General features: G+C 41.4%; 3 protein-coding genes across 5 annotated transcripts in view; all 3 read right to left on the bottom strand.

Moving 5' to 3' along the window:
* The window catches only part of srrm3 (serine/arginine repetitive matrix 3), a 79,049-nt gene extending 77,243 nt beyond the window's left edge, over positions 1 to 1,806 (bottom strand). Inside the window, exon 1 of the mRNA XM_022746099.1 lies at positions 1,680 to 1,806. The gene's annotated coding sequence lies outside the window, so the exon portion shown is untranslated. The remainder of the gene's footprint in view (positions 1 to 1,679) is intronic.
* Positions 1,807 to 3,521: 1,715 nt separating this feature from the next.
* LOC111222332 (carbohydrate-responsive element-binding protein-like) lies at positions 3,522 to 25,086 on the bottom strand. Of its 3 annotated transcripts, none has more exons than XM_022746034.1 (17): positions 22,865 to 25,086; positions 21,190 to 21,296; positions 20,914 to 20,996; positions 20,666 to 20,755; positions 19,957 to 19,998; positions 15,372 to 15,546; positions 13,781 to 13,861; positions 10,590 to 10,741; positions 9,864 to 10,476; positions 9,677 to 9,750; positions 8,610 to 8,880; positions 7,224 to 7,339; positions 6,884 to 7,006; positions 6,570 to 6,697; positions 5,705 to 5,828; positions 4,097 to 4,226; positions 3,522 to 4,001 (listed from the first exon to the last, which is right to left on the bottom strand). In XM_022746034.1, exons 1-17 carry the CDS (start codon positions 23,128 to 23,130, stop codon positions 3,838 to 3,840), a joined length of 2,739 nt encoding a protein of 912 aa, XP_022601755.1. In that variant the 5' UTR covers positions 23,131 to 25,086; the 3' UTR covers positions 3,522 to 3,837. The 3 variants fall into 3 exon arrangements, with proteins under 3 accessions (XP_022601755.1, XP_022601754.1, XP_022601753.1); XM_022746033.1 differs by having other exon boundaries at positions 8,610 to 8,877; positions 22,784 to 25,086; XM_022746032.1 differs by having other exon boundaries at positions 22,784 to 25,086.
* A 98-nt stretch (positions 25,087 to 25,184) lies between these two features.
* c1qbp (complement C1q binding protein) lies at positions 25,185 to 27,670 on the bottom strand. The gene is made up of 6 exons (XM_022746037.1): positions 27,287 to 27,670; positions 26,775 to 26,925; positions 26,588 to 26,678; positions 26,344 to 26,439; positions 26,091 to 26,216; positions 25,185 to 26,000 (listed from the first exon to the last, which is right to left on the bottom strand). Exons 1-6 carry the CDS (start codon positions 27,537 to 27,539, stop codon positions 25,851 to 25,853), a joined length of 867 nt encoding a protein of 288 aa, XP_022601758.1. The 5' UTR covers positions 27,540 to 27,670; the 3' UTR covers positions 25,185 to 25,850.
* Positions 27,671 to 27,996: the final 326 nt, after the last annotated feature.

Raw genomic sequence — 27,996 nt, forward strand, 5'->3', positions numbered from 1 at the left:
TATCAAAATAGTGGCCGATTCCTGCCCTGTCAAATAATGGACTAATCCAATAATCATTTCAGCGTAGTGTCAGTGCATTCGGAGACAGATCAGCAGGACGAGCACTACAAATATCACTTTACTTTCCCTATTGTTATTTTGTTGTATTGCTGTGTATAATTAAATACAATAGATTTTTTGTGTCATTATTTCTGTAAGATTCAAATACAATATTACATCTTGCTTATACACTTGTTTTGATAGTTGTTACTATACTATACTATAGATTGGGATTTTACACGACCTGGAAACACTGCAAAAGCCAAGAGAGCAGAACTCACTCTGAATCTTTAAAATGTGCTCTACATGATTTCATCTTTACCAATCTAAGGCTGCAACTAACACTTATCTTAATTATCAATATTTTATAATCTGCCTATTATTTTATCGATTAATCATTTAGTTTATAAAATGTCTTCAAATGATCAAAACAAACAAACAACAAAACATCAAATCTTCACATTTGAGAAGCAATTTTTTTTGTTGTTGTTACATTTTTTTGTTTTAGAAAATGATTTAGATCATAATCCGATTATCAAATTAGCAACTGATTAATTTTCTGTCCAATTTATTATTCGACTAGTCGTTACAGCTCTACATTAATCCCTTAAAAATCTGCTCTTTCAAATTATACACAAGCTGGCACAGTCTAACATTTCAACCTCAGTGCACAGTTTTCGTGCATCAGGAAACATTTGTGAACAGTTTGGAGCCCAGCAGCACTGGATGAGAGGATTCACACAATGCTAATAAAGTGATACCAAGTGAAGCCTGTCAGCTGCCTCGGTTATGAACAGAGGATCAACTTCCTCAGATAAAGTGTCTGGAGACAATAAATAAAAATAAAAAAAGTATAAAGTAATTTTAAAAGATTTACTTTTCATGCGATTTAAAGTGCAGAACCGGCTCCAGCAGCTTATACAAAACAGCACAGCACCACACAACTCTTCGATCTTTGCTATTTACAAAATACTATCAATAACTTATAAAGCGTCAGCACAAAGGAACGAACTATCCGGCTCTAAACAAAGGTGCATTTAAATCTCGCTTCTTTTAGCAGGTCCCCTCTCGTGTAATTCACAGCCGCACACATTAGACAAAGCCCGGTGTACATTATTATATCCACTGCCCTGTATGTCAGCCTCTAAACGCTGGGTAATTCCGCGGATGACCGCGGTGTGTAAACTGGGTGGGGGCGGGTTAATCACACGATACGCCCTTCAGTTCACAACCCCCCCCGGCAACAACATCCACACAGAGAGGGTGGTATTAAATGCCCCACGGTGCAGCGAAAGGGGCAAATGAATAAACGGCAGCTGCTGGCCGCGGCGCAGCGACGGATACCGACGAGTTATAAAACACCACCATCTGCAAAGCGGAGAGGAGGCTGCCCAGCGAAAACACGGTCCCCGATCAGCTCTGTTACTGAAGTGTCCCCCTCTCTCTCCCCAACAAGCGAACAACGGGACGAATATAAGGTACAAACAGAGGAGGAAGCTCACGTAAACACCGACTTAATACGATCATACAATATTTATGAACCAGGAAGGGAAGTGGAGCTTGCTCCTCTCCACTGATACCCGTTATTATCCCTGCTTCCACCAACTTGATCCTATTTGAGCTTCTTCGTAAACTCTTACCTTTTTCTGCAGTCTTCTGCCTCGGTGGTGTGGGCGTTTTCTGGCGGGTATCGGTGGGTATTTTTCAGTATTTTTCAGTATCTGGGACTCGTGTCGGTGCTGGTGCTGATGTTGAGCTGCGTCTTCAGTGGCTCCTCTTCAGTGTTAGCTAGCCCGCTGCCTCTGCTCGGCTTGTGGTGCTGAAGTGGACAGCGCACCGAGGAGCTCTGGGAACAAACAAAAAACCCCACATAGCGCCTCTGCGGCGCCGCCTGCGGCACAGCGCCCTCCGCCGGACCGGAGGAGCGTCTGCTGCACAGAGCGGCAGTGGAGTCAAGAGCACAGGGAGAGCGCCACCTAGCGTCCTGTTCCCGCGGTGTTTTCTGTGTGGAGTACTGTGACCTCAACATGAGCCCCTGCCTGTATGACACAGTGGGTCAGTTCACTTTCCCACTTGGAATTCACATCCCTAAAAATGCTGCTTTCACGGAGGCTATTTTGTCATGTCGCAGAGGGAAAAGCACTAGTGCAAATAGTTTCACTAATGATTCATTCAATTCAGCTGCTTCAGTTTCAGGATCCAGGTGTGTTGTCACATTGTTATGGTTAGTGGGACACTATAATAGAAATGATGACGTGTCAATGCTATTAGTGCAATATCTATACTTTTCCCACTTGTCAAAATATCTGCTGTATATCAGTGCACTGGGGAGTAGTGTTCTTTAAACTGCATGCTGTGTTTTCATGGAGGCTTGTATGTCGCTGGTTTGTAAATGTTCATATACTTCAGGGTTTAGTGAACTTCAGTTTCACAAAGATATTTCTGACTGGTCTGTAGTGTTAGGCCAGTCTTCATTTTGCCCATAGATCAGCCTAATGCAAATCAGACTGTTTCGCAGAAATAAAGACTTACTAATTATTAGACACCTTACCGCCAGGCTAACTCAGGCGTAAGACCAATGTTACCATGGAAATCACAGTGACACCTGCACTGACCAGCAGCACCCAACAAAAAACAGGAAAACATGGCTCATAATTTGTGGTTTGCTAACATTGTTATGGGGAGAGCAATAAGAAGGGAGAGAGTTTTTAGAAACTGCAGCAATTTTTTTTTTTTTCCAAATCAGATTTTTCTTTTACTTGTTTCACTCTTTGCTGAATTTCCCAAGTAAAATGTCCTTGTAACCGCTGAACTCTTCCAAAAGACAAACATGTTCTGCTGGGGTAAATGGAGCTGAGCGGTTGGATGCTCTTATTCAATCAGCCATCTTTTTTTAAATTGAAAAAAGTCTACCGAGCTGGAATTTACCCAGAATTCATTGTACCACAGTCTGGCTTAAGATAGTCAAGAACTGAACTGCTTTGTGCAACAGATAAATTTAGACATCTATCTGAAGATCTGACTGTTTGTTTTATCTGATCCACAGTCAAAGTCTGTCTTTGTGAAACCGGCCCCGGGTTCTAAGGAACAAAATAACACATGTCTTGTTACGGTTTAGTACAAAATTGCACATCTGATAACTGACAGACTGAAATCTCCAGTCAAAGCAGCCATCCTTATTTTCACATGATAAGAGGGTGGTATCATAATATAATGAGCCCTGGCGGTGCAGACTCCACTATGAGAACCACTGAACTTAATATTCTCAAATAATACAATTAATTTTTACTTTTTTTCCCCCCTAATACTTGCACTAGTGAGTGGTACCCAATAAAGCTGAAGATTAATGTGACTTGTAGTTGGAGGGTATGTTACACTGAGCAAAGGTCAATAATTGAGGGCAACAATACACAGAAAAGATAACCTGAGATGTCAAAGTAATTGAGAATAAATGCAGCTGTTAACTGATGTCACCAAATTATTTCAACAGAAAATGAAGCCATTCATCACAGTCACAGTAACTGACGTTTCCTTACACTCATCTCAACTTCTGCTCTTCCAAAGAAAATTATTTTGATGCTGAGAAATAATCACAAGTGCATATTACAGCCTATGATTTTTGGGTGTAGAGGAATACATTCTTTTTGCAGCTGGTGAGTTTTATTGGAATATGATTATTAACAGTCTCCAGGCTTAGTGTTGAGTCTTTTTTAATTACACCAGACTCCCCTCTGACCCGTGGTCTCCTGTGCATTGTGTTGGGCTCCAGTTAAGTTCCACTCAGTCTGTCTCTCTGGGTCACATGGGGTGTATATTGTCCCGAGCAGCGGGCTGTAAGGAGTTGTCCATGGCAGCAACCGGGTCGCCCTGGGTGACGGCGAGAGTGGCCTGCTCTGGCAGTAGGCTGGGGTCTGTCAGGATGGCTGTGGTGGTACTCAGGAGACGGAGTGAACGCAGAACCACTGAGGGGACACGCAAAGAAATGATAAACACAAATTACAGATAATAACACATGGTTTAACGTCTGCATAGTTGTAACCGGTTCTACTGGACTCACTGGGTCTGAGGGCAGGCAGGGAGCAGTGCTGGTCCATCCAGGACAGAGTGGATCGACACAGGTCCTCCACACTGGCAGTGGACACCATCCCGTTATAGGACTCAAACAGCGGCTCGATGATGATACTGAACTGACGCTGTGTTGAGGAAAGACGTCTGGCTCGTCAAAAATACGACACGTGAGCTCATGAATTTTCATCAGCAAAGTGTTTTATAGTGTTTAAAAGATAACGCTGGTGTTATTCTACAGCTTATATCCCAAAAAAAGAACAAAGCCAACAATGTGTGAGTGTATCTCTCAATCATCTCTGACTTCTCTACCCTGTCTGTGGCACTCAGCCAGAACCCATTGGCTCCTACTGCAGACATGAATCTTTAAAAAGTTTCATTAAAAAAGGCTTAGCAATTTCATATTGCAGTTTTTAACGAATGTGACTCAAACAGGGCGACATAGTGAATTTGTTCGGGACTATTTTCAGCTGCAAATTGACACTCATTTGGCTAATGAATATTTACAGCAGCAGAACGGTAGATGTGATGGACTCAAAATAAACTACAGTGCCCATGTTCGTGTTAATAAAAGAACATATCGAGTGCAAAGATGTAGCTTATTAATGTCTGTTTAAAAATGTTCACACTGGAGCTCTATGGCACATGGGAATATGATGGATCAGGCTTTGGATACACACAGTATCTGCTACTGGAAACAATACATTGTCAGTTTTTGTGTTATTTGTTGACAGTAAGAACAATAAGAAGTAGCATTAAACTAGTGGTCAACAAAAAAATTAAATTAGTGGACAAATATCTGGTGAACGTTTCTATCTTGAATCTAAGAGAAAATAACCCTCATGGGAAACCTGTGTTTTTAATTTAGAATACTATCAGACCAGATAAAGACAAAAGTGCAATCTCTAGAGGAACCAAAGAAAATACCTCAATATTCATGGAGATGAAACACCCACACCCCGTTGTGTTTTTGCGCACACACAAATATGATAAAATTGTTAATCTTCTTATCTCGCCTGCAAGATAAGGCCAGCGGATTAGGTGATTATTAATGAAAGAGTTATGTATTAAATTTACATACAACACTTTTTATGCAACACACAGACATTTGTTTTCTCTGTCTGATTACACTGACAGGTCCGAGATTCATTATGTGCTTTTTCTGATTTGAAACTCCAGTGTTAAACTTAAATCAGTACAAAACCCCCGTTTGGAAATTTACCATATGCACTGGACCAAAGACTAAATTTCAGAGGATGTTTTTCCTGCCACACTTTAAAAACACTATCCTTATCAGTATCTATCCAGATTGGCATAATGCTTGGCGTAATAAGCTCATTTGGATTGAAAGAAAAAAGGTTTTGGAAACAAAACATAATTTGAAATTCCTCCAAAGGCTGAAGAAGCCAAATGACGCTGCAGCCAAATACTGTACTGAAACATGAGAAGCTCCCACAGGAATAGATGGGTACATTTAATACACAACATTTAATTATACTCTGGTAATTTTTAATGCAAAGTTAAGTAAGTTTTTAAAGTCATGTCTGTGGCAGTGTGATGTTTTAATTAACCTCTGGCAGATTTACATTCATAAGGATACGATCCAGAACTTCCAGTTCTGCAGAGTCTGTGCCTGGACGTACTCTCTGAACTTCTGCCTCATGTGGTCAAAGCGCTGCCGTGTGATGGGCACGCCGGTGGCTGGTAGCTGCTGCTGGCACGCACTGCATGGACAGACACAATGAGTCAACAGTGCCCACACCACAACTGACAGCATGCGTGTCATAATAAAGTAGCAGAGGTGGACAGTAACAAAGTACATTTACTTGAGTACTTTTAGAGTATCTGTACTTTAGTTAAGTTTTTTTTTTCTTTGGAAACTTCTGACTTTTACTTCACTACACTTAAAGACAAATATTGTACTTTTGACTCAACTACATTTCTATGAAGTACTCTTACTTTGAAGCAGAGCTTTTAGTCAGCTAAATTTATTTTATTTTATTTTGAAAATGTGATAGACCATTTATCTCTCTCTCTCTCTCTCTATCTATCTATCCTTTAGTTTTGAATGTTTGCTGTTTGTCACGACCAAACTTCATCACATTGACAGAAAATAGAAGACATCTCTTGAAGCTCATTATCAGTTTCTTCACCAGTAGTAGGGATTTAATTTGCAATGCAATCACCTGATCACCAGTTTACAATGCATGATAAAATGCTTATAAACAGCTGCGTGTCACATTTAACAAATACGGCTCTAACTGTAGGTTAACTGTGAGTCAATGCACAGAGCAGATGTGAACATGTGTTAGTCCTCCACTGATGATAAAGCACTTCTCTGCACCGAAAACAAAGTGTTCTTCATCAATGCAGGATATCCAACCAGTCCTGGTGGAAATGCAGACACACACACACACACACACACACACACACACACACACACACACACACACACACACACTCACTTGATGGCAGAGTTGAGGACCTGGATTTCCTCTCGGAGTCTCTGAGCCTCCTCGTGCAGCTGAGCTCTCTCCTGCTGCATCTTACTGATGTACTCAGCCGTCTTCTGCAGCGTGGTGGCTTTGCTGATCTGTGCCAGCAGACAGAGGGGATCACCACGTCAGCCACACACCACAATTATTATAGATATTCCTAATAATAATAATAATATGATGTGTCTTTCTCTGCATTTACATGTCAAAGTTTTCCAGTTAAACTCTGCCTCCACCTTCAAAAACATCTATCTCTACTGCAGCTGCACATCCTCTCACAGTACCTTTATGCTTGGCTGAGAGCTGAGCGTTGTCACAAGGTTATGTAAAGTGTCGAATCCCAGTTTGATGTTGAAACGCCTCTTCTGCTCTGCTGAGATGTGAGTTATCCTCCTGGTCTCTGTTTGCTGCAGATAACACAGCTCAGAAATGAGTTCATCACACTGAGAGTGACCTGCTGGGTCAACAATCACTTTTCTGTACTTTTATATATTCATTATTTATTACTTTTATATATTTATTATATTATATATTATATATATATTATATTTAGCACTCAACAAGGACTCCTCAATGCCACGCTGTACTGTTTAAAAGCAGACTGAATGAGACAGTATGTCCTACCTTACTTGATTCTATCTTTCCATGTCCTGAGAAGCCGGACTGCGGGGACTCGGGGTTGGAGGCTTTGTCTAAAGGGTTGGGTGGTGATGTTCGGCCGGGATGTTCTGGAAAATTCACTAGAACAAACAAAGATAACAACATTTACCACAAATATTTCCTGGTAAATTAGATCAGTGGTTCTCAAACCTTCTCACATCAAGGTCCATAAACTGACACACATGAGACCACAGATCCCATCTGAGAAGATTTTTGCTTTTAGATGATTTTTTTTACTGAAAGTGTTTAAACCCGCGACCAAAACAGTCATACATCCTGTCACTGTGTTACTTATGAATGGAATTAGAGTGAAAATAAATTATATATTATAATTTATTCCCAACTTTGAGAACCACTGAACTAGATCATGTCTACATCTTCACACACAAACCACTTATTTACAAGGACCTCAAAATCTCTCCGGGACAACAATGGGAGTTTAACTACATGACTGACTTCGACAACAAGCTTATTCCCTCGCAACTGATGAGAACGTGAAGAAAAAGCCAAAATCCTCCGTGTGCTGAGAGATGTGATCATTTGAAGTAGACACCACGATGTGCGCTGAGTGGTAATTATCCAAACGTGACAGAGAAGTTGAGTTGAGTTGAAATGGTTATCAGACAAGTCACAAAGAAAGAGAAAGCTTTTTAATTTTCCTTGAACCTCCAATCAGTTGGTAAGAAAATGAAAAAAAAAAAAACTTTTTTTGCTTCTTTTTAACCACTAATCAGTTGAGATTTTACTCTTCAATTTATCTTTCACCAGCCATTTTAATTTTTAACTGCTTTGTTTTCCACTTTTGTTTTGGTCACTTATCTGCATGTACCCATCTTCCCCGTGAAGCACCGGACACTTTCCTCACCGCGTCTTCAACAAAGCTCTGTATTTGTTATAACACGTCATTTGAATGATTGAACTTCGAATATATTTACAGTCACATCTTTGACTTTCATTTTCTGAGCTCCACAAAAACATAATAACAAACCAGAAGCTTTGTCCTCATTAAAAATAATGTTTTTTTTAATTATGTTATGGCTGTAGATTAATGAACTTTAAAAATGAATCATAATTAAATATTGTGTAGAAAGAGTTATTCTTATCTTTTTAAATTATTTTCAGTATAAAACACTTACCTATGTTGTTGATTCTGCACAATAAACTGCTGCTCGCCATTTATTTACATTAACTGACACTAACAGCTGCTTATAAACTCACTTTGACCAGATGCCCATGAAGCTCCATAGAGTGTATTGGCATGAAGCGCTAGATTTTGGTGTCTGTTTTCACATCACTTGCATGTTCCGCAGAACTGAAGGCCGACCAGTTGTACAAAAAGCTCATCATTACCAGTTAAGGTGCTCCTGTCTGTGCCGTAGAGCTGGACAGGAGATAGTTTCTCGGTCTTGGGAATGAGGAGGGTGGTGCCGGTGTGGGTGGAGCTGTGGGTGAGCAGGGTCGACACCGCCAAGCCTCTGGAGGTGCTGGCGTGCGGGCCGCTGTGAGCCAGGGTGGCACTCTGACTGTGCAGAGGTGTCAACACTGGGATCCCTGCAGGCCAGCCAGCTCCATGCTGCAGCTGCGATGAAGCTCCTGCAACATGCGCGCTGCTGCCTGACTGCTGAACAACAACAGAGAATGTGTTGTCATACAAAAGCATTTAGTTTATACATGTTTAGGTTAGTTTCTAACTTAAGTTTAATGGTAGAGTGAGATAGAACCCTGAGAAGACTTGATGTGTGATAGTGAACCACAATGTGTTTTCTTTCATTTGAGCCAACTTCCATTTAGGGCATCTGAACAGGAGAGGTCACTGGAGCACAAAGTTCAAGTTTTCAGCTACAGCTACTCCTACACAAATTAACTAAAGCATGAAATTACTGTCAGAAACGCAGCGCAAAGCTTTTCAAACCTCGTCTTTTGCTTAGATCGTATTTACGTGGGGTCCCACAGGCACCACGGTTAAATGTGCAAAAATAATAATAACTGTAAAATCATTTCCCCCCTTTAAATTTTTCTTTCTTGTCTTCTGACGTGATTCAAACCTCACATGTAGGGAGGTTTAAAATCACTGTTGGAAATCTTATGAACAAACTGTTGAGTTAGAGAACAAATAACAGAAATCCAAATAGATTTATTTAGGGTTTAGGGAGGGGGAGTGATGTGGTGTCTGAGACCCCAAACAGACATAATGACTCTGGATCCTCTTTAACAGCTCAAACTATTTACTAAACTTGAACTTTTTTAACTGCAGTCGAATCTTCATATTCACTGCTCAGACATACGAGTGGCATCAGTCGTCTCTAACGCTTTACAAGAAAGCAAACACATCAATCTATTCCTTTAAGTCAGTCACTGATTTGTTGTTGAGATGCTGTACCAGGCCCGTTACTGTATCAGTATAAGGAACGACTCACCGCAGAGCTGGGAGATGTTGACCTCTGACCTTTGGCTGGAACTAGAGTAGAATCAAATCCCAGTGATGGCTTCCCTGAAAAGCACAAAACACAATAGTCTTTTTCTTCTGACAGAAACACGATCCCTCTCATTTCTTCTAATTAATAACCGATGTCAAAGACAGAACGAGGGAGAGAGCGGACTCACGTTCACGGGCGCTGGAGGAGAGAAGTTTAGCAAGGCAGCTCGTGGGTGTGGGGGCAGTGGACTGGGGGCAAGACAGAGCTACAGAGGCGCTAACTGTCCTCACTCCTCCCGTCTTTTGCTTGTGCTTCCCTCTGACCCCTGTGACAGTCACCTGCTCCGGGACTGAGAAGCAGTGGGGCGCGGTGACAGAGGGCAGCGTCGCCTGGACGGGGTCAGACACGGCAGCAGGGTAACTAAGAGAGGGGAAGGGAACCTGGGGGTACGTGTCCCCTGTGTGTGGGAAGCTGTGAGCCTGGTGCGCCGAGCCCTGGGCCCCCGCGGTGGAGGCGGTGTGGGTAATGACAGTGGAGGTCGCGTTGGTCGTTGTGTAGTAACCAAACTTGTGGCATGGCAGCGGGTACAGAAAAGGAACGCTAGCAGAGGCCGGCTGCTCGATGCTGGTGGTGAACGCTATAGAAACAGGTGGATCGGGGAACGACTGGTGTCCATATGGCATGGCCCCGGATATGATGCTGGATGGGTGGTAGTCGCCGCAGTCCTCGCCTGGCCTGGTCTGCTCTGGCCGGGTGTTGGATGGGGAGGGCTGAGGCAAACTGTCAGACGACAGATTGGGCTGGAAAAGAAAGTGTATTTTACCGATTAAAAAATAGTGCTATTAGTTTCTAATGAAATACCTCCGCAGCGATACGTCTCACATGCGAGAGGAGCTGTTAACAGCAGCAGTACCTGAGCCAGCTGGCTGTCGATCAGTAGCTGAGGAGCCGTTACCACGGGGGAGGGAACTGGAGCGAACGCCGTGCTGGAGGAGCTCTCAAAATAACCACAGTCAGCAAAACCAGTCTGCTCGGAGGACTGGCCCCTGTAGTTCATAAAGACATCTGAGAAAACCACACGTGCTGTTAATCAAACTGTCACTTCTAAAGAAACAGGGGTTATGACGGTTTGTAAAAGAGGAATCCAGGTGTGAGTCCGAGCCGCCGCGACAAAATATTCCTTCTAACATAACATGTAAAAGTATGACGTCACCTCAGTCCACACAAGATACTGGAAAATCTACCAGTTTATATCATCACTGGGATGTAAATCTCTCGACATAATTTGGTCATGGGGCTTCAAACACTTTCTGTAATAAATGTGGTCTCATTTGCGCCAGTTTAGGTCCATGATGTCAAAAGGTTTGAGAACCACTGATCTACCCTATGTTCTCCAGAAGAACCTGTTGAGTGACTGAGGTTTAGTCCAGACTTTCACCACAAACATTAAATGTGAAGGGTCTTAATTACAGTCATTTAACTTCACAGTAATACAGGTGAGTTGATAAATAACATACATATTAAGTTTAGTCTGCACACAGTTCAGCCTGAAGAAGTCTGCAGACAAATGAAAGGTGATTACCAAATTTAGAGAACGAATCTTTACTCTCAACCTACCTCAAACGCTGTGTATATTCTGAAATTATTACTGTCTGCAGTTTGACATCACAGTCATAGCTTCATTTTGGAAATTCAAACGACAAAACAGAGAGTAAGAGCACTGAGCCAAGACATCCGACAGCAGGTCACCCTCCAAAACAGCGCAGAGCTCTCTGTAGGTGGTGGTCACTCGTGGTATTTGCTTTTATATCTGCCAGGTCACATATTTCTGGAGCCATGCTGGCAACCGACTGTGGCAGGCTGCCATCTGTGATTAAAAACAGTTTCTCAATTCAAACCGAGTTTTCTGAGCAGCTGAGCAGACAAATATTAACTCACTTCATCTGTGTGGAACCGAACACCGATCATCAACATGTACAGTATTCAGAACCCAGCACGAAACAAGCATTGTAAACACCGCACAATAAGTGTTGTACAATCCACAAATACGTACCAGTGTGTCTGTGTTTTCATCTCTGTAACTACTGGCACGGCACGCTGCCTCAGACGAGTGGTCTGTATTTCCATTTGAGAGGAGCTCTGACGAAGGCTCTGAATACATTTAATGCATGGCAGTGTCACTCTGACAGACACTCACCAGCTCCCTAGACCTTGTGACCAAACGAGAGGCAGACAGCTGATCCCTTCAGGACACTGCCAATGCTGTGTCCTGAAGCTGCGCGCACACACACACACACACGCGCGCGCGCACACACGCACACACACATACACACACACACACACACGCGCGCATACACACACACACACACACACACACATATTACAACAGTGGGCAGCAGGTTGTTTGTGTGTTACAAAGGCTGACTTGTAGCCAGAGGGCTGTTGGATTGCTTCACTGAAAGTAACACACAGGCCAAAACAACCACAGTCATTGTGCCCCTGAGCAAGGAACTAAACTCCAACCTGCTTCCTCCCTCCTGTACGAAGCTCCTCTGCTGTCTGTGTCTTGCTGCAGGCCAACTGTTTGCTCTCAAGAGGAGCAGCCCGAGGCAAAAAACCTTCCCTGCCTCTCACACTCTCAGGCACATATCAAGTATTAACTTATAGGAGGATTCAGAATTCAGAGTGAGTTATTATATTATATTTTATTATATTATATTATATTAATGACTTGGTCTTTAAGACTGCTGTTTAGATTTACTGTTGCTCTACATTTTATCCTAGGTTTACTTCACTAAGATGTTTACCTAACCCTGCATTAACTAATTGTTTTGCCACTCGGTGTCAGTAGAAACACGCTGTAAACAAAACGCTCAGATGTTATCAACTTGAAGTTAATAAGTTAGCTAACAGCTGCCTCTTTAGACATCCAGCAGATACAAAGCAACATGAGCATTCATTTGTAGTTGCATGTCTGCCCAGCTGATGAATGGTAGTCCAGTGTTCCCTCTCTTTTAGCTCTGTGTTTGGTCTCCACCAACTCCTGAGGGAAATATCAGGCTCTTTGGATGTTTAAAGCTCCACTGCATTCACCAGTTGGTTGCTGAGCAGGTAAAAACAATGCTCTGACAGTGGTGAGAGTGAACCAAAACAGTAAAGTCGTGGTCCCAAAAATCAAATCAATGAGCTGAATGTTGCTATGACATTCAGTAGAACAAAGAACTGCAGCATTATGTGATCATTTCCAGTGAGTTTGTCACTGTAAGCGTTCCTCTTCATATTACACATAATCATTTGATGCAGTTAATATTAAAATATTGATTACAGCCACTTGATTTGATAATAATTTACTTGTAGGAACCGGTGTTAGTGTTAAACCAAAAACTTCAGACAAACAAAGTCAAGCTTCATCAGAACTTCTACCGGACTTTAAACAGAGAACATCCAGAGCTCGTCTCAGAGAAGGAAATTCCACCGTCTCCCAGCCCATCACTAAGTTTTATCCACCGCCTTATAGGTGGTTTCAGAGCCGAGGGTCATGGTTAAACACATCCTCTTCCACTTCCTCATTCTCCAGGCTCAAACCTGCCTCTGACCCCCCTTTAACCTCAGAGGACCAAATAATAAACTGCACATACAGCACATAAAAAGAAGGAGTGCCTTTGCCTTTCAGGAACAGATTTTCTTTGTGCAACGCCCATCAGAAACACATAAAAAATGAATATAAAATATCTTAATGAAGTAATTTAATTAGATGTAAAGACTTAATACCAGAATAAATTACTCTTTATTTTGATTTTTTTGTCTTTGTGGGGGAAAAGTCGGTCAGGATCCAAGCCTAGAATTGTGGCTTTGCATAAAAACACAAAACTCAGTGGCTGAAAATTTGAGTCTTTCAGTTCAGACATTTTCTATCTGTTATAAAATATATTTTTCTTCACTGAATCAAACACAAATGTGTCATACTGTTATCCAATAATGAACTATGCTGGACAAAGATGAGCACTTGCAACCAAAATCAATGGGAAATATTGATCTGCTGCCATTCTATGACAATACCTGAAGACAGACAGACAGACAGACAGACAGACAGGTAGCAAGTACCTGGTATATCCATGAAATCATCCAAGTTGGGCTGCAGTGGAGTCAGGCCTGGTTGGATTATATCAGCATTGCTGGTGTAGGCTGAGGAGGAAGAGAACACAATAAAGAAATACGTGTGAGCGCGTCCGTCAGTGTGTCTTGTTGAGAGGTCGTCTTTCATCATGGGGAATTTCCTTATTTGTAGGGTGGGTTCCTCTGGCTGAATGCTGACCAATGTGACCATAGGCCGCACCAAGTGATGAAAATGTGACAGTGGCACAAAACCTTAAATCCCCTGAAGAAGTATTTTTCTATGAGATTAAAGGAATAGTTCAACATTTTAGAATAAATGCCAATTTAGTTTCTTGCTGAGAGTTAGATGGAAAGATCGATACCGCTCTAATATCTGACCATTCAGTATAGATTGTGTTAAAATAGATTGTGTTTGTTCATTATTGTAACTTCGATGAAGATCTGATCATATTTAAAGACACATTTATACATAAATTCAGATAATTCCAAAGGGTTCACTTATGTTTTCGTTCCACTGTAAGTCTACAACCAACAGCTGGTTAGCATAGGTTAGCATAAAGACAGGAAGTAGAGAGAAACAGCTGGACTGACTCTGTCTGAAGGTGAGAAAGTCCTCCTACCAGAAGCCCTGGCTCACAAATGATTGAATCCATACAAAAACTGAAGTGTGAAAACTAAATTTGTGGCATTATGGGAAGTTATTTGTGGACTAACACAGTGACTTCCTGGAGTCTTGTTGTTACCGTGAGGTTGACATCAGCTAACAGTAGTCCCTACAACCGGCCAGAAGACTGTCTTGAGGTTTAGTCGAGCCTGGTGCTGGTAGCTGGACATAGTTGGACTGTTTCTCCGTTTCAAGTCTTTATGCTAAAGCTAAGCTAACCTCTCCTGCCTGTAATCTTATATTGAATGGACAGATGAGAGTGGTGTTGATTATCTCAGCAAGAAAACAAGTAAATCTATTTCCCTAAATAACAAATCATTCCTTTAAACAGTCATGATTAAATAAGCAACAACCAAATTTATAGCTATGGAAATAAAATCCTGAAGTTTTATCTATCAAATCTTCAGGACTGTATCTGTGTGACTTGATCAGAACTGATTGGGAAAAACTGGGAAAAAAAAAAAACTGTTCAATCTTTGAAAATGTTATCATGTGAGATCCCATCATTTATGTTGAGACACTGAAATTTGGAAAACTGGTTTTCAGGAGCTTTAAAACATTAAGTATAGTTATTAAGTTGGGTTTCCACATCTCGGCTGATCTATCCTGAAGTTTCTATCTACCCGTAGGCTTCTGCTCATGGCAGAGACGGCATAAAGCTGGGTTTATGAATTCTGACAGTCATTTGATAAAAAATGATTAAAACAAAGTTTTGGGGATTCAGATTAATCTTCAGCCAAACGATGCATCCACATGGTAAATGAGGACATGTTTTAATCTTGTCATGCAGCCCACAGGCCACCAGTTGTTCATCCTTACTATCAATCACTTTTAACCCTTTGACACAGTATTTTGTTTCAGTGCAAAGTCACAGCTGAAAGTCAATTTGCAATCTTCAGAGTGTGGACTACTCACTGCTGTGTCGGTCACTGGCCCAGGGACATGGCTTCTGCGTCATGGTGAACAGGGTGTCGGAGATGTCGGACAGAAAGCAGTCCAGGTCAAACATGTGGGCCTCGACCGGTGCAGCTTCAGGCTGCTGGTACATCTGATTGGACCATTTCTCCAGCCTGGCCTGGCAGATCTGACCCTGGAGTGTATCAGGAAGAGATCAAAACACTTTACAGGACCAACTTCTATGAAGTGACACACTGAGTCAATCCCTGATCTATCTGTTAGAGTGCTGTCTACAAACAGGGCTGAAAAGGCCTGAATGCAAAAAGATGCACTGATGCCATTTGGTTCTTAGTTAGTAAGTCATGTGCAAAATTAAAGTACAACTAGACTCACTAAAATGCTAACATCAAAACAGCAAGAAAACAAATTTCCCCCACTCAATTACACTTACAAAAACAAAATTACACACATTTAGCAGTTGCATCTCCTCCATTATCGCATTCAGAGAGCCAGAAACGTAATGTTAACGTTGTCCAAGTGTCTATTCTCTTCTTGAAACCCAGTAAAAAAAAAAAAAAACTCACAGAAAATGAAGCTCTAGAACTCTGCCTTTTCCCTCTGTTTGAGATGCTTCGCTTCACCCTGATCCTCTTGTCTTTACCCTCCACTTCTAAATCTGAGGCCACATTTATAGGGAAGCCCAGATTGAGCCGGAAACTGTTTTGATTACGTCTAAGCACACGACATGCCCCCCAGTAAATTATTTATTTACCTCTCGATTTGTTTTCTTTGAGGGAGAATATAAGTGAGTACAAGTGGAAATGAGGTAAGATTGTTGTGTGCATATGCATGTGTGTGTGTGGTTACAGTGCATGATGAAAATGAAAACACTCTTTGACATATTGTTCAAAAACACTAGCCCCTAACAGGCTATGATTATTTCGGCTTTGTTCACTTCGTTATTTTGATGTCTCATCATTTCAACAAGAGCAGAAGCCTTTTGTCCCTGACCTAATTCTGGCAGTCACATTCACGTGCAGACAAACAGGAAGACCTGAGGCCCCTAACAACACTAACTGCTGTTGCCTCAGTGAAGAAAAAGAATATACATGCATATGAGCGCCTCCAAATTTCTCACTTCCGATGGTCATCATTTACATTTCTTGAGGGCTTTCCTGCAACTAGGTGGGCCGTCGCATAGAATTTAACTTGTAATGTCATAATGTGAGATGAGGCGAGATGATAGCGAAAAGATGAAATTAAAGGTCCCATATAGGGCTGCACAAATCAAAATACAATCGAAATCACAATATGGCCAAGTGCAATATCCAAATCACAGGAGCTGTGATTTTGTTTTGATACAGGTAAAATGTGTCACAACGTTGTGCATCGTAAGCGTTGTGGCGCTACAGAGACGCCCCGGCCTAAAAATCATATTCTCCAGACGTAAAGGAACAATGTTTGTTTGGTACAAGACCAAAAATCACATCAACATCATTTTTATATTTTTTCAAGTGAAAATGAAAATGAAAAGGAAAACGACCATTCAACTGAAACCACAATTGCAACATCTGCCAAGATAACCGCAATATGATTGTTTTTGCATATCGTGCAGCCCTAGTTCCATATTTTCCTCTTCTTCTTCTGGGTTTTTTTTCAAGTGTTGATCCATAATAAGATATATTTGTGCTTTTAAGAACCAAAAACCATCTCAGTGTAGTTTTCCATCTCCTCTCTCAGGCTTCTCTCTGGAGCTCTAGTAACAACAGGTCGGTGAGCCAATCAGAAGAGAGGAGGCTCTGAGCCTCTCTTCTGATTGGCTGACTGTTTTCTGAGTGATCCAATAGAAAAATAGCAGATTTCAGGTAAAAACACTCAGAGAAACCAAATCCTGGAAGGTTTGGATGGTGGGTCCAGGTGGGCGGGGATTGGGGCTTTGTTGTGACATCACAAAGTTACAGGAAATCCTGAAGGCCTGTTTTAAGGCTCAGTTTCTGAATATATGTGTTTGTGCAATACTCACATTATTAATATAGAACCTATACCTGCTTTATAATAATAGAAGGCCTATGGAACCTTTAAATTACATTAGCAGAGAGGATTTTATTTCTTCCCCCCTGCCCTTGTTACCTGTCGTGTCCAGAGTTGATGTTAAAACTCTAATGCTTGTCTTTAAGACACTGGTCAGCGTTGCCCATCCTACATCACTGACCTTTTTACTCCTTACACCATTGCTCATAGTCTCAGATCTGCTGACCAACTATTGCTGTGTTTCCCCAGGGAGAAGCTTGAGAAAGAGGACAGAAGGAGCTTCATAACTACAGAATAGCCTAGACAAGTAACCAGTCCCCTTTTTTTAACTAAAGACTAAAAAAGACTAATCTTTGTAAACAGTTTTTAATTAATGTTTTTTTTCTCTCTTTTTAATTCAGTTCAAGGTTACCTATATATATTTCTAACTTGTAAATTTTGTCTGGAAATGACAGTTAATATAATCCATCCTGAGGGGACATGAATGCTGCTGAGACGTTTCACTCAAAACTACAAATGTCAGCGTCATGCTCACATCAGAGGAAAAGTCAGGGGATCACTAAAGACATTAGGAGTCATCCTCGGGATCGATCTTTTAAACGCAGTGATACACTCAGTGGCCACTTTATTGAGTACACTTGCACAGCTTATTACAATCTAATACAACTGTCATAAAGCCTCATTTTTACGATGCCTTTAATGTTCAGTTTTGATACTGTCATAAAGATGTTAATTCAATTGTTTTAGCATAGAGGTCAAAGTTAGTGATGGTGCTGCACTTCCTTGTATTCAGAGGTGTTTCTAATATTCTGACAAAACTTCTCAATATAATGTAGTTAAACACTAATTTGAATATGAGCTCAATAATAAACAAATAATAAAATATTCACATTTCTATCAATGTCACCAAAAACTGAACATCATAAACTTCATAAAGCTTCGATTTATGCCAGAGCTTTTTTATAATGAATTGCAACCGACTGCGCAGGTGTACTGTGTACTCTGTACTGCGTAAATATAAACACTGACCTGCCGGTGGCACCAGATGAAAAGTCAGGGGATCACCAGTATTCATCCCCTGGGAACCATGAATGTCTGTACAAAATATCATGACAACACATCCGATAGTAGTTGAGATGTTTCACACTGGATCAATGCGGTGGATCAGCCAATCAACAGCCAACATTGGTATCAACAGAGCTGTGCTGCTTGCCTGGCTACAAATCAATAGTAATATTCCATCATTATCAAAGGAGAGACTTCTCATTGGTCGCTCAGTCCACTCCCCCTGTTGAAGCACAGCTTTGCTGCTCAGGCCTTTATTTATGACTTGAATCAGCAGCCTGGCAGGACTTTGTTTCACTCTCGAAATGACTGACTGAGTTTTAATATGCGGGGTGACAGTGTAGTACGTTATGTAATAGTGTCTGTAATAGATTTGCACACGAATCGCTTCTGAAATATGATGCCTGGTGTTGAGTTGATGAAGCTGCACAAATCCAATTGTTAAAGATTTTATGAGAATAAGATTCGATGCTAAAATGATATAGCCAGTTAAATTTCAAATGAAGCTTTGCGAGATGGAAACTGCTATAAAATATGTGACATAAACAAAATTACAACAACAACCTGGTGCTGAGATGTTTTGTTTTTTTTCTCCAGCCACAATAATCTGGGAAGTCAGAGGCGAGATAACACTTTGGGAACACGGAGCATAAAAAGCTGGTTTAGTGATCTTTGACCTGTCGGCTATGAGCTGATATGTTCCCTTTCAAGTGCCGCACAATACAATAAACAATCCGAGCTACAGGCAGACGCTCAGATACAGTTTTATCATCGCAGTGGTCTTCATTTTGACCTCAGTTAAAATGCGGGTCCCCAGTGAGAAAACCTGAATAAAACCGGATTAAAGCTGATGACAAAGGTGAGAGAAGGAGGAGTGGGACGGCTGTGACTTGTGCGGGGCACATCTCACAGTCTGTGAATACTATCATGAATGAGGTGGTTCCCTAGAGTCCCTCCTTCTCTTTGCCTTTCTCCTCTTTTCCTCCTGATCTTTTGTTTGTTTCTGCCACTGTGACGTCGCGCTCGCTGCTCCAAGTAGGTCAGATTTGATTAAATGGCATTAAATTCTGCAGCTATTTCACTTGAATAAAGAAGAGGTGCCTGAAGAGGTGTTAGACGTATTGTCGCCGCTGGCAACCAAAATACGTCAGTTTCCTACAAATGTAAGACTAAGTTGTTTTGCACGTTTCTGTTTCTCATTTCTTTTTTTCATCCTCTCTTTCCCTCTCTGGTTAACCAGGGGAGGCTAAATCTAGGTGCTAAAAATAGCCACCTGGAGGACTTGGATGATGTTGAACTGCATTCAGTAGTAAACCATGCTAGCAGGTCACCAACACACACACACACACACACACACACACACTGAAGGATGGGTAAATTAGCCAGCTTCAGCCTTCAAGAGTCAAAATCAATATTTGTCTTCATTAGTGTGTTTCTAAATCATATAGAAAGAGAATGTAGAGAGAGACTTTATTAATATTAAAGCAGGATGTGTCTTTTTCCATACCTCTTGTAGCATTGATAGAATATCATCTTTCTTTTTCTGGAGCTGCAAAGGAAAAGAAGAGAAACAGTTTTATTGATCTGAAAATAAACAAGAGTCGTGCTAGTAGCAGGTGCTGTTTACCACATTCATGCTAACATTTGATAATTAGCACTAAACACAAAATGCAGCTGAGGGTGATGGTGTCATTAGTTATGCAGGTATATCATCATAAACCAAAGAACTTGACTATTTAAAATTCAACCTTGATTTACAGTTTATCCTGAGGGGAACATGGATGTTTGTACTAAAGCTGGACCAATTTCACGCAGGTCCATCCAAAACAGCTGCTGAGACGTTACACTCCAACACAACAAATGCCAACCTTATGGTGAATCTAGAGGAAAAGTCAGGGGAGTCACCAAAGTCATTAGGATATATCATCTGGGAACCAAGAGTGTCTGTTCAAAGTTTTGTGCTAATCCATCTGGGAGATAATGTTGACCTGCTGGTGGCGCTATAGGAAAAGCCAGGGAATCTCCAAAGTCAGTAGGCTTCATCCTCTGAGGACCATGAATGTCTGCACAATGTTTTAATTCAATCCAACCAGCGGTTGTTGAGATATTTCAGTCCGAACCAACCGACAGTCCAACACTGCCATCCACAGAGCTACCGCTGCTAAAGAGGTTAAAAATATACAAGAGCTGAGTCGTGTAAAAACAAGAGTTCTCACTCTCTTCTTATAGTAAATCCTCCACTTGTGGTACTCCTTGATCACCACTTCAATCCTTCTCTTCCAGTAGCTGCCCTCTAACACGATGGCCTGTTGACAGGAAGCAGAAACACGAGCATGAGACAAATCACACGTCAGTAAAAAATACAAACATCTTAACTCAGCAATATGAACAATAATGCGTCATTAAGTGTCAGGTTAATTTTAAATAACGTGTAGTACTTTGATTAAAATTGAATGTGACTCACTTCAGGCTTTCGATGTGCATCAGCCTCAGAGCCCTCCAGCGGGGTGACAAACCCGCACACTGAGTTCTTCCTCTTCTCCACATCTAAACACAGCAGACACACAGAGACAAAATCAACACGTTGACAGATTTACTATGGTTCATGAATGCAGCTAGAAAAAGTAGGTTCTTGTTCAACTCCTCATTTATATTTGGTCACTTGGTTTTCCCCGTAATGATATTCTTCATCATGAGTGGAGAGATGTGAGCGAGAGGAGGTGAAGAGCGGTGGACTCACACTGAATGAACCAAGCTCTCCAGATGGCATTGTTCAGACGGATCTTATCCCTCCACAGCAGCCGCAGACCCTTAAAAGATTTCCACTTTGGCGAGACTATCTTTCCGCTGCAAAGGAAAAGGCAACCGTGGTTTTCACATGGATAATGGGCATTGTGCAATACACTGTTATAGCACTTGTTTTTTCTCCTTATTTTAAAAACAATTAGAGGGACTGCCATGCAGAAGTGTCAAGATACTCTGGAGAAGAAAAAAGACACAGTGGAAAAATCAATCAGTGGCATCACAGCTACCTCTGCTGGAAACCTGTCCTGACTTTGACTAATGGTGCCCAATCAGCTTATTCACTGCCGGCCTGTTTGCACTTTTGTCCAGTGTCCCTCAGCCCGCTGAGTGCTGAGGAGAGGCCTCACAATGTCAAGTGTTTGGGGAGTTGCTAGGAAGCCGGAGGGAGTCATTTTCAACATGGTTTTAATGGAGTGACATCGCTGCGTGTCCGACACTCCGAAACAGCAGTGACAGCATATCACTGACAAAACCTGTCAGGAGAAGAACTAATTAACACCAGTCTGGTTAATGACAAATAGATGTTTGTGCAGATATTGTACCTCCCACACAATACTGCTCATACGGTGCATTTTAAAGCACTTAATGTAAATGTCCTGAGGGTAAATGATGGTGTTGTGTTCTAAATTTTACTGGTAACTGTCCTCGCTTCAGGGCTTATTGTGCAATATTCATCTCAAAAAATACAAAATTGGCACAACCTTTGGGCCAAAGGTTGACGGCAACCCTTCAGAAAAAGTTGGTAAAGCAGAAGTGATATTTTCTCAAGCTGACTTCTTGAAGAGAACGACGTGACTGCGAGAGCAGGTGCTTCCTTTTTCAAGGTTTGCTCCAGACATCTGTCATTTTGTCCTGTCGCAAGACAAGAGCTAAAAAACTGGACTATTCCAAATGCAAAATGGCATGTTGTATCTTTCCATTTATGATGTGTAATATATAATAACATACAATAAGAACGGTTTAATCTAAAATCAGCACTGTGTTAAGTCAAAGCAACTTTAAAAAAAAAAAAAAAATCAGGGGCATCTTTTCAGGATTTTCTCTCCTTTCCCTCAGTTACACTGTAATCTGTCCAGCGCAGCCAACTGGAATCAAAGTCCAGTTTTCAGGGAAGACTTTCCAAGCTGTTGCACAAGACTCTGCAAAACTGCTCTTTTCAACACATCCACTCATTAACAAAACCTTAACTCTTCCTCAAGTTTTAAAAAAGGGGAATCTGTTGAAACATTCCCTGATAGTTTAACGTGGAGCTCTCTGTGTAAACACTGCGTGGCTCTCACAAACACAGGCAGACTATGTACAGAGGGGGATCACTGCAGGGGAAAGTACATATTCTTATCAATTATAGGCTGCAGGCTCATTTTTCAAAACAGTTCCATGTTGTGAGCTTCAAATGAGGCACCAACCTATTTACAGATCTACAAGTGAAAAAAGACTGAGCAAACCTGAAGGGGACAGTCAAATCTGCACGTTAAAAGTGAGTTCAACTGAGCAGAGGTGGGTTTTATACTGTCCCTGACAAGACCCACCTGTAGGCCAGGGACATGCACTCAAACAGGCGGGTCAGAGTGGGGTCGATGCTCAGGCTCCCGGAGCTGAATGGGCCATACCGGTAAGTCTGGCACCACGTCCTGTTCACCGTGTCAAAGTCATATCTCATGGAGCTGCCGCTTTTCCTCCTGCGCGGCACCGAGTCGCTGTGCGGCGACGACACCATGAAGTGTCCGCTGTGGATCACCTGGGTGCAGGGGAAGGACCCGGCGGACGGTCCGGCACCGGCTACCCGGACAGGCTCCCCTTCCGGTTCAGAGTCCGAGTCTGAGGAGTCCTGGAGCTGGTTCTGTCCGGCTGAACGAACTCCCTCTTTCCCCGCCATGCTGCCCTTTTCATTCACTATCGACGTATCCTCCAACAAACGGTGAACTCTCTCCTCAGATGACTCCTCCCCTGTTTCTTCAGATGGTCCAGTGTTTCTTCAAACAGCCGCCGTCTGCTCACATCTGTCAGCTGCTGAGACACAACTGTCTCCCCCCCAACACACCTCTCAACACAATATGTGCGCACTGTTGTGTAACAGCATACTATCATTATGTCAACTGGCTGAGGACGCTAATTATTAATAGACCAATCCTAGTAGGAAAAAAACAATCAAACTATTTAAATGATACATAACTTTAATACAGACTGTGTCATCTTTCAGGGCGGCCTCTGTGGATTGCAAATGAAATACTATAGTAGAAACCTGATCATTTACAGTAATTGCATAGTAAGATATTCCCACCTAACACATCATTTAAACTGCAAAGTAACTAAGAACATTTACTCAAACACTGAAGAAGTCAGACAGAAATATTGTGGGACTATATGGAACTCCATTACAAGACTTTAAAACAATGGATCAGTTCATACATTGTGATAGATTTAAATTATCCAACAGTATATAAACATATTTCACTAATATATCCACCGATCAGCCACATTATTAAACACAGGTAACTGGTTTTAATGTTGTGGTTGATCAGTGTATATCTGTGGCCTGTTCTGAAAGAGTTCATTCTGAACCATCAGTAATGTGATTTAATACTTTTTTTTTGTTTGTTTCAATTACTTCCCATAGCTTCATGGCTTTTAAGTAAAAGAATTCACCTATAAGCCACAACACTAAAACCAGTCACCTGTTTTAATGTTGTGGCTGATCGGGGGTAACGTGGTGTGCACACGTTTTTAAACGACTTGAGACGACCAGGAAGTCCTGCAACAGATGGTCTGGCCCCCGCAGAGACCTGATCTCAACGTCATGGAGTCAGTCTGGGATCAGACGCTCCAAGATGCTGGAACGATCGACCTGCCAAGTGCCTGGAACAACTGTTAACTGTACTGAGGGGAACTGGTGCTTTAACGCAAAAGGTGGTCAAATAATGATTTCAGATATTGATTTGATTTAGGTTTTTTTCTGTTCACTGCACTGATCGATAAAAACTGCTCGTGGCATTATCTTTTAAAGCATCCTCGGGACAGTACTGTGTGTATGACACGTGTAACACTGACCGGTACCATGTTGAACCGGCACTTTCACAGATCAAACTGTGCAGATAACTTTTATGTTCTCTCACTTAAGTAAATTCAATTTTTTTGTTGTAAATTAAAAATCTCAATACTTCTTCCACCAGTGTTCACAGCCTTTTCAAAATTTCATTAGACCTGTCTCATTTCTAAAATAAATAAAGAGACTGTAGAAGTTTAAGACTGAGCGACACCAACATCCTAAACTCTATAAACAGTTAATAATCTTTCAAATGTCCAAATAAACTCAGACCTGAAATGTCTGAAATGTTTTGTTGCTAAACTGAGCAGTTGTGGCTTAGATGCACAGTTGGCTGTGATTTATATATTGTCACATGAATAAATATTAATCCGGTCACAGCTCTGTCACCTTATGTACTACACCTTATGTATGTAGGTTGTTAGTATTGACCTGGGCGTTTTCTGCACTTGTAACACAAGAAACTCACCTATTTTCTGAAGTCACAGAAGCTCTGACAGTTGAATGGATCAACTTCCCCTGTGAGTTTTGTCAAATATTAACAGAGAAAATACTGCACATTGAATATTTTAGGTAAAACACAGAAGTATTTTAACACAGGCCAACACAGCAGATTCCTTTCTTATCTTTAAACATTAAAATATTCTGCATTTCTATGGACTTGCTCTCACACATTTTCCTTTAGGCCTGTAACCTAGAAATGTGAAAACAGTGATGTTCTCTGATCAGGAAGAATTCACAGATGGTGCTGGTTGGTTTCAGTCATTTGTTTGGTTCTAATTGTTTGGTTCTAATAAATATCATGTGTCCACGTCTCCATTTCAAACAGCAGCAGTAACACCTGGAGGTCTGACTTACTTGGCGTAAAAAACAACATAATCTTCCACTCTTATCAAACTGTTTTAATGGACATAGAACTTCCATTCTCTTAACATACATGGATATATATCATTCAACTGTAGACTTCATGTCTTATGGTCTGGCAGAGTTGAATCAATGTTGGTCAACGTGAACTCCCTCAACAAGCCCAGCTAGAAGTCAGACTCGGAGCAGGATTGCCAGAAGCTGTCACATACATTTTGAAGTGAGGACTGATTTTGTAAACTGTTTACTTTTTGATATTTTTGTTTTGAATTTGCACCTTGACAAATTTGTCCTTTATTGGAAAGTGAACATTCATAAATACTGACTGGACCCTCCTGAAGCCGTGCAGTTAAGACAGGAACTCTAAAATTGAGAGACATTTCTTATAATGACGGTTTCTGCACGATTATCATGACCTACATTATTTATGGCCTTTAAACATTTAATTTAAACTATGTTGTTTAAGTTACAGAAAAATAAAGTCACATTTCACCAAAGGAAAGATGTTTGCAGATAAGTCTTAGTGACAGTTGCTGGCAACAAAGCTCACTGTCACAGACACTACTATCAGTCTCCTCAGTTCGCTGAACAAATCAATCATTCAGTGCTTTCATTTGCTTTAGTCTTACTGTATCATCCTATCTCCGGATGTGTACTGAAGAAAAGTGAAATTTAGCTTCTATCTAACATTAGTTACATTTGACAAAGCCTTGGAGGTCTTCCAGGAACTTAATGTACTCTTGATGCTCAATGGCGGTGCTCAGCTCCATCAGTTCATCAGCAAAGGTGTTGTCGATCCCACGGTCGGCCAGGAAGTCCATCAAGTGGTCATACAGGGCCTGACAGACAACACAGCAACAATTCAGTCATCAGTCAATATCTCTCATCAAGTGGATTAATTGCGTATTACTTTTTGTTTCCTGTCTTACCCAGTCCAGAGAGTCTGTGTTGAGTGTGTAGCTGGTCTCCTTCCAGTCTGTATCTCCCTCAGGCTGGAAACTGACCTCACGGATGGCAAAGATGTCGCTCTCCTCTTCTCCTTCACCATGACTCATCTGCAAGTGCAAATTCAACTTTGCTTTATGACCTCACAACTTAGCCATCTCAGAGAAAGGTCAGAGACATACTGCTGCTAACAACATCACACATCTGACATATTCAATCATTTTCACCTAAACTTACCTCGTCTTCAGGGAAATGGCAGTCAAACACCAGGGAATGTTTTGAAGCCTGTTTTGTGACTTCAACAACAAAATTGGGAGTTGACACAATTTCAGGCTGTGCAGAGAAACAGAATTATAGTTATTTCAATGTACAAACTTGAACGTTAACAGCTTTAATCAGTCCATCATTTGGCCAACATCTTATATTTTTACACACGTCTGACTTAAAGAATCAGGTGACTAGCAGGTTCACTGTGTCTCACCTCTTCCTCTGCTGACTTCTGCTGACCTTGTTCTGCCTCTTCCTCAAAGTTAGGAGGAATGCTGTTGTTGACGTTGAATGAGACAGAGATTCTGTACAAAAAGAGGACACATCAGAAGTTAATTTAGTAAACCACTTCTCCTTCAATCACTGGACAATGGTGGTATCACCAGCGGCTGCGGCCTTACTTCTCTCCAGAAACACTTCTTGTGAGTTTAGCCTCTGTGCCATTCATCTCCAGCTCCCATCCTCCAGACATCTTAGGAAGAGTTTTGTTTTTCTGGATCTTCTTCTCTTCTTTGAGTTCATCAGACAGGAAATCACCAAATGCTTTGTCACCTGTATAAAGTATAACACAGGTTACATGACTTAATCATCGATTCATGTCAACACAAACCACACAAAATTATTTCTTGTTACATCCACTGACTGTATCAGTCAAGGTGAATGCTAACTGTTTAAAGATACAAGATGCTATGATTGTTAGCTTAACTTGCGACAGGTACAACAGCCTATGTAACTGTGTTTAATGGCTACACGTTTATGTAAATGAAAAAAATGTTGTATTTAATTGAATTAAGGCTTAATTTTGAGGTCTGTCCCCACGGCTTGTTGCTCTTTCGTCATGCAGTACTGCCTCATACTAGCTAGCTTAGCTTAGCTTAGTTTAGCTTAACTTGTCTTCTAAATCAAACGTCACCTTCTGTGTGCAGTCCTCCACATCCACACGACACCGTGGGTTGCAACACCTTTGAACTGAACAGTTTTGGCCTGTATCCTGACGAGGCTCCTTTGCTGTTCAGCATCCACAGAGACCGGGTGAAGGGCCGCGTTGTAGCCGAACACGGAGAGCACAGAGTCGGGCAGCTGAGCGGCAGAGCCCGGGCTGTGGACGTGGTGGCTGAGGACATGCGGACAGCGGCTCCCACCGCGCGGACCACCGACTTTAGCATATTAGAAATATTAAGGCGTGTAACGACAGAATAAATGAGTTTGACAGCACACAGACCGGCTGAGTCCCCGTTACTGCTGCTGGAAGATCACAGAAACACACGTGTGGAAGGACACATTGACCTATAGTAACTACGACCTTTGCACCGGAAATAATAGGCTACTTTAAAAGCGAAAGAAAGAAATGAAATTATTACATGTATCTTTAAAATTTTCAAATACGATACAATTTTATATCCCATGAATAACTAATCTGAAATAATGAAGTTGTATATATATATATATATATATATGATATATATATATATATTTTTTTTTTAAAGGTATGGATGTTTTATCCAACTCGATAGCCCCCCCTTGTGGTTTAATTCAGGTACTCAAGCTTCAAAGTGGCGCTTTGACCTCAGTAAAGACTTGAAGGTTTCAGCTTTTAAAGCTGTCCATGAAACAACACTGCAT

The sequence above is a fragment of the Seriola dumerili genome, unplaced genomic scaffold, assembly GCF_002260705.1.
Source record: "Seriola dumerili isolate Sdu_G_001 unplaced genomic scaffold, Sdu_1.0 BDQW01000091.1, whole genome shotgun sequence".
NCBI classification, from domain to species: domain Eukaryota; kingdom Metazoa; phylum Chordata; class Actinopteri; order Carangiformes; family Carangidae; genus Seriola; species Seriola dumerili.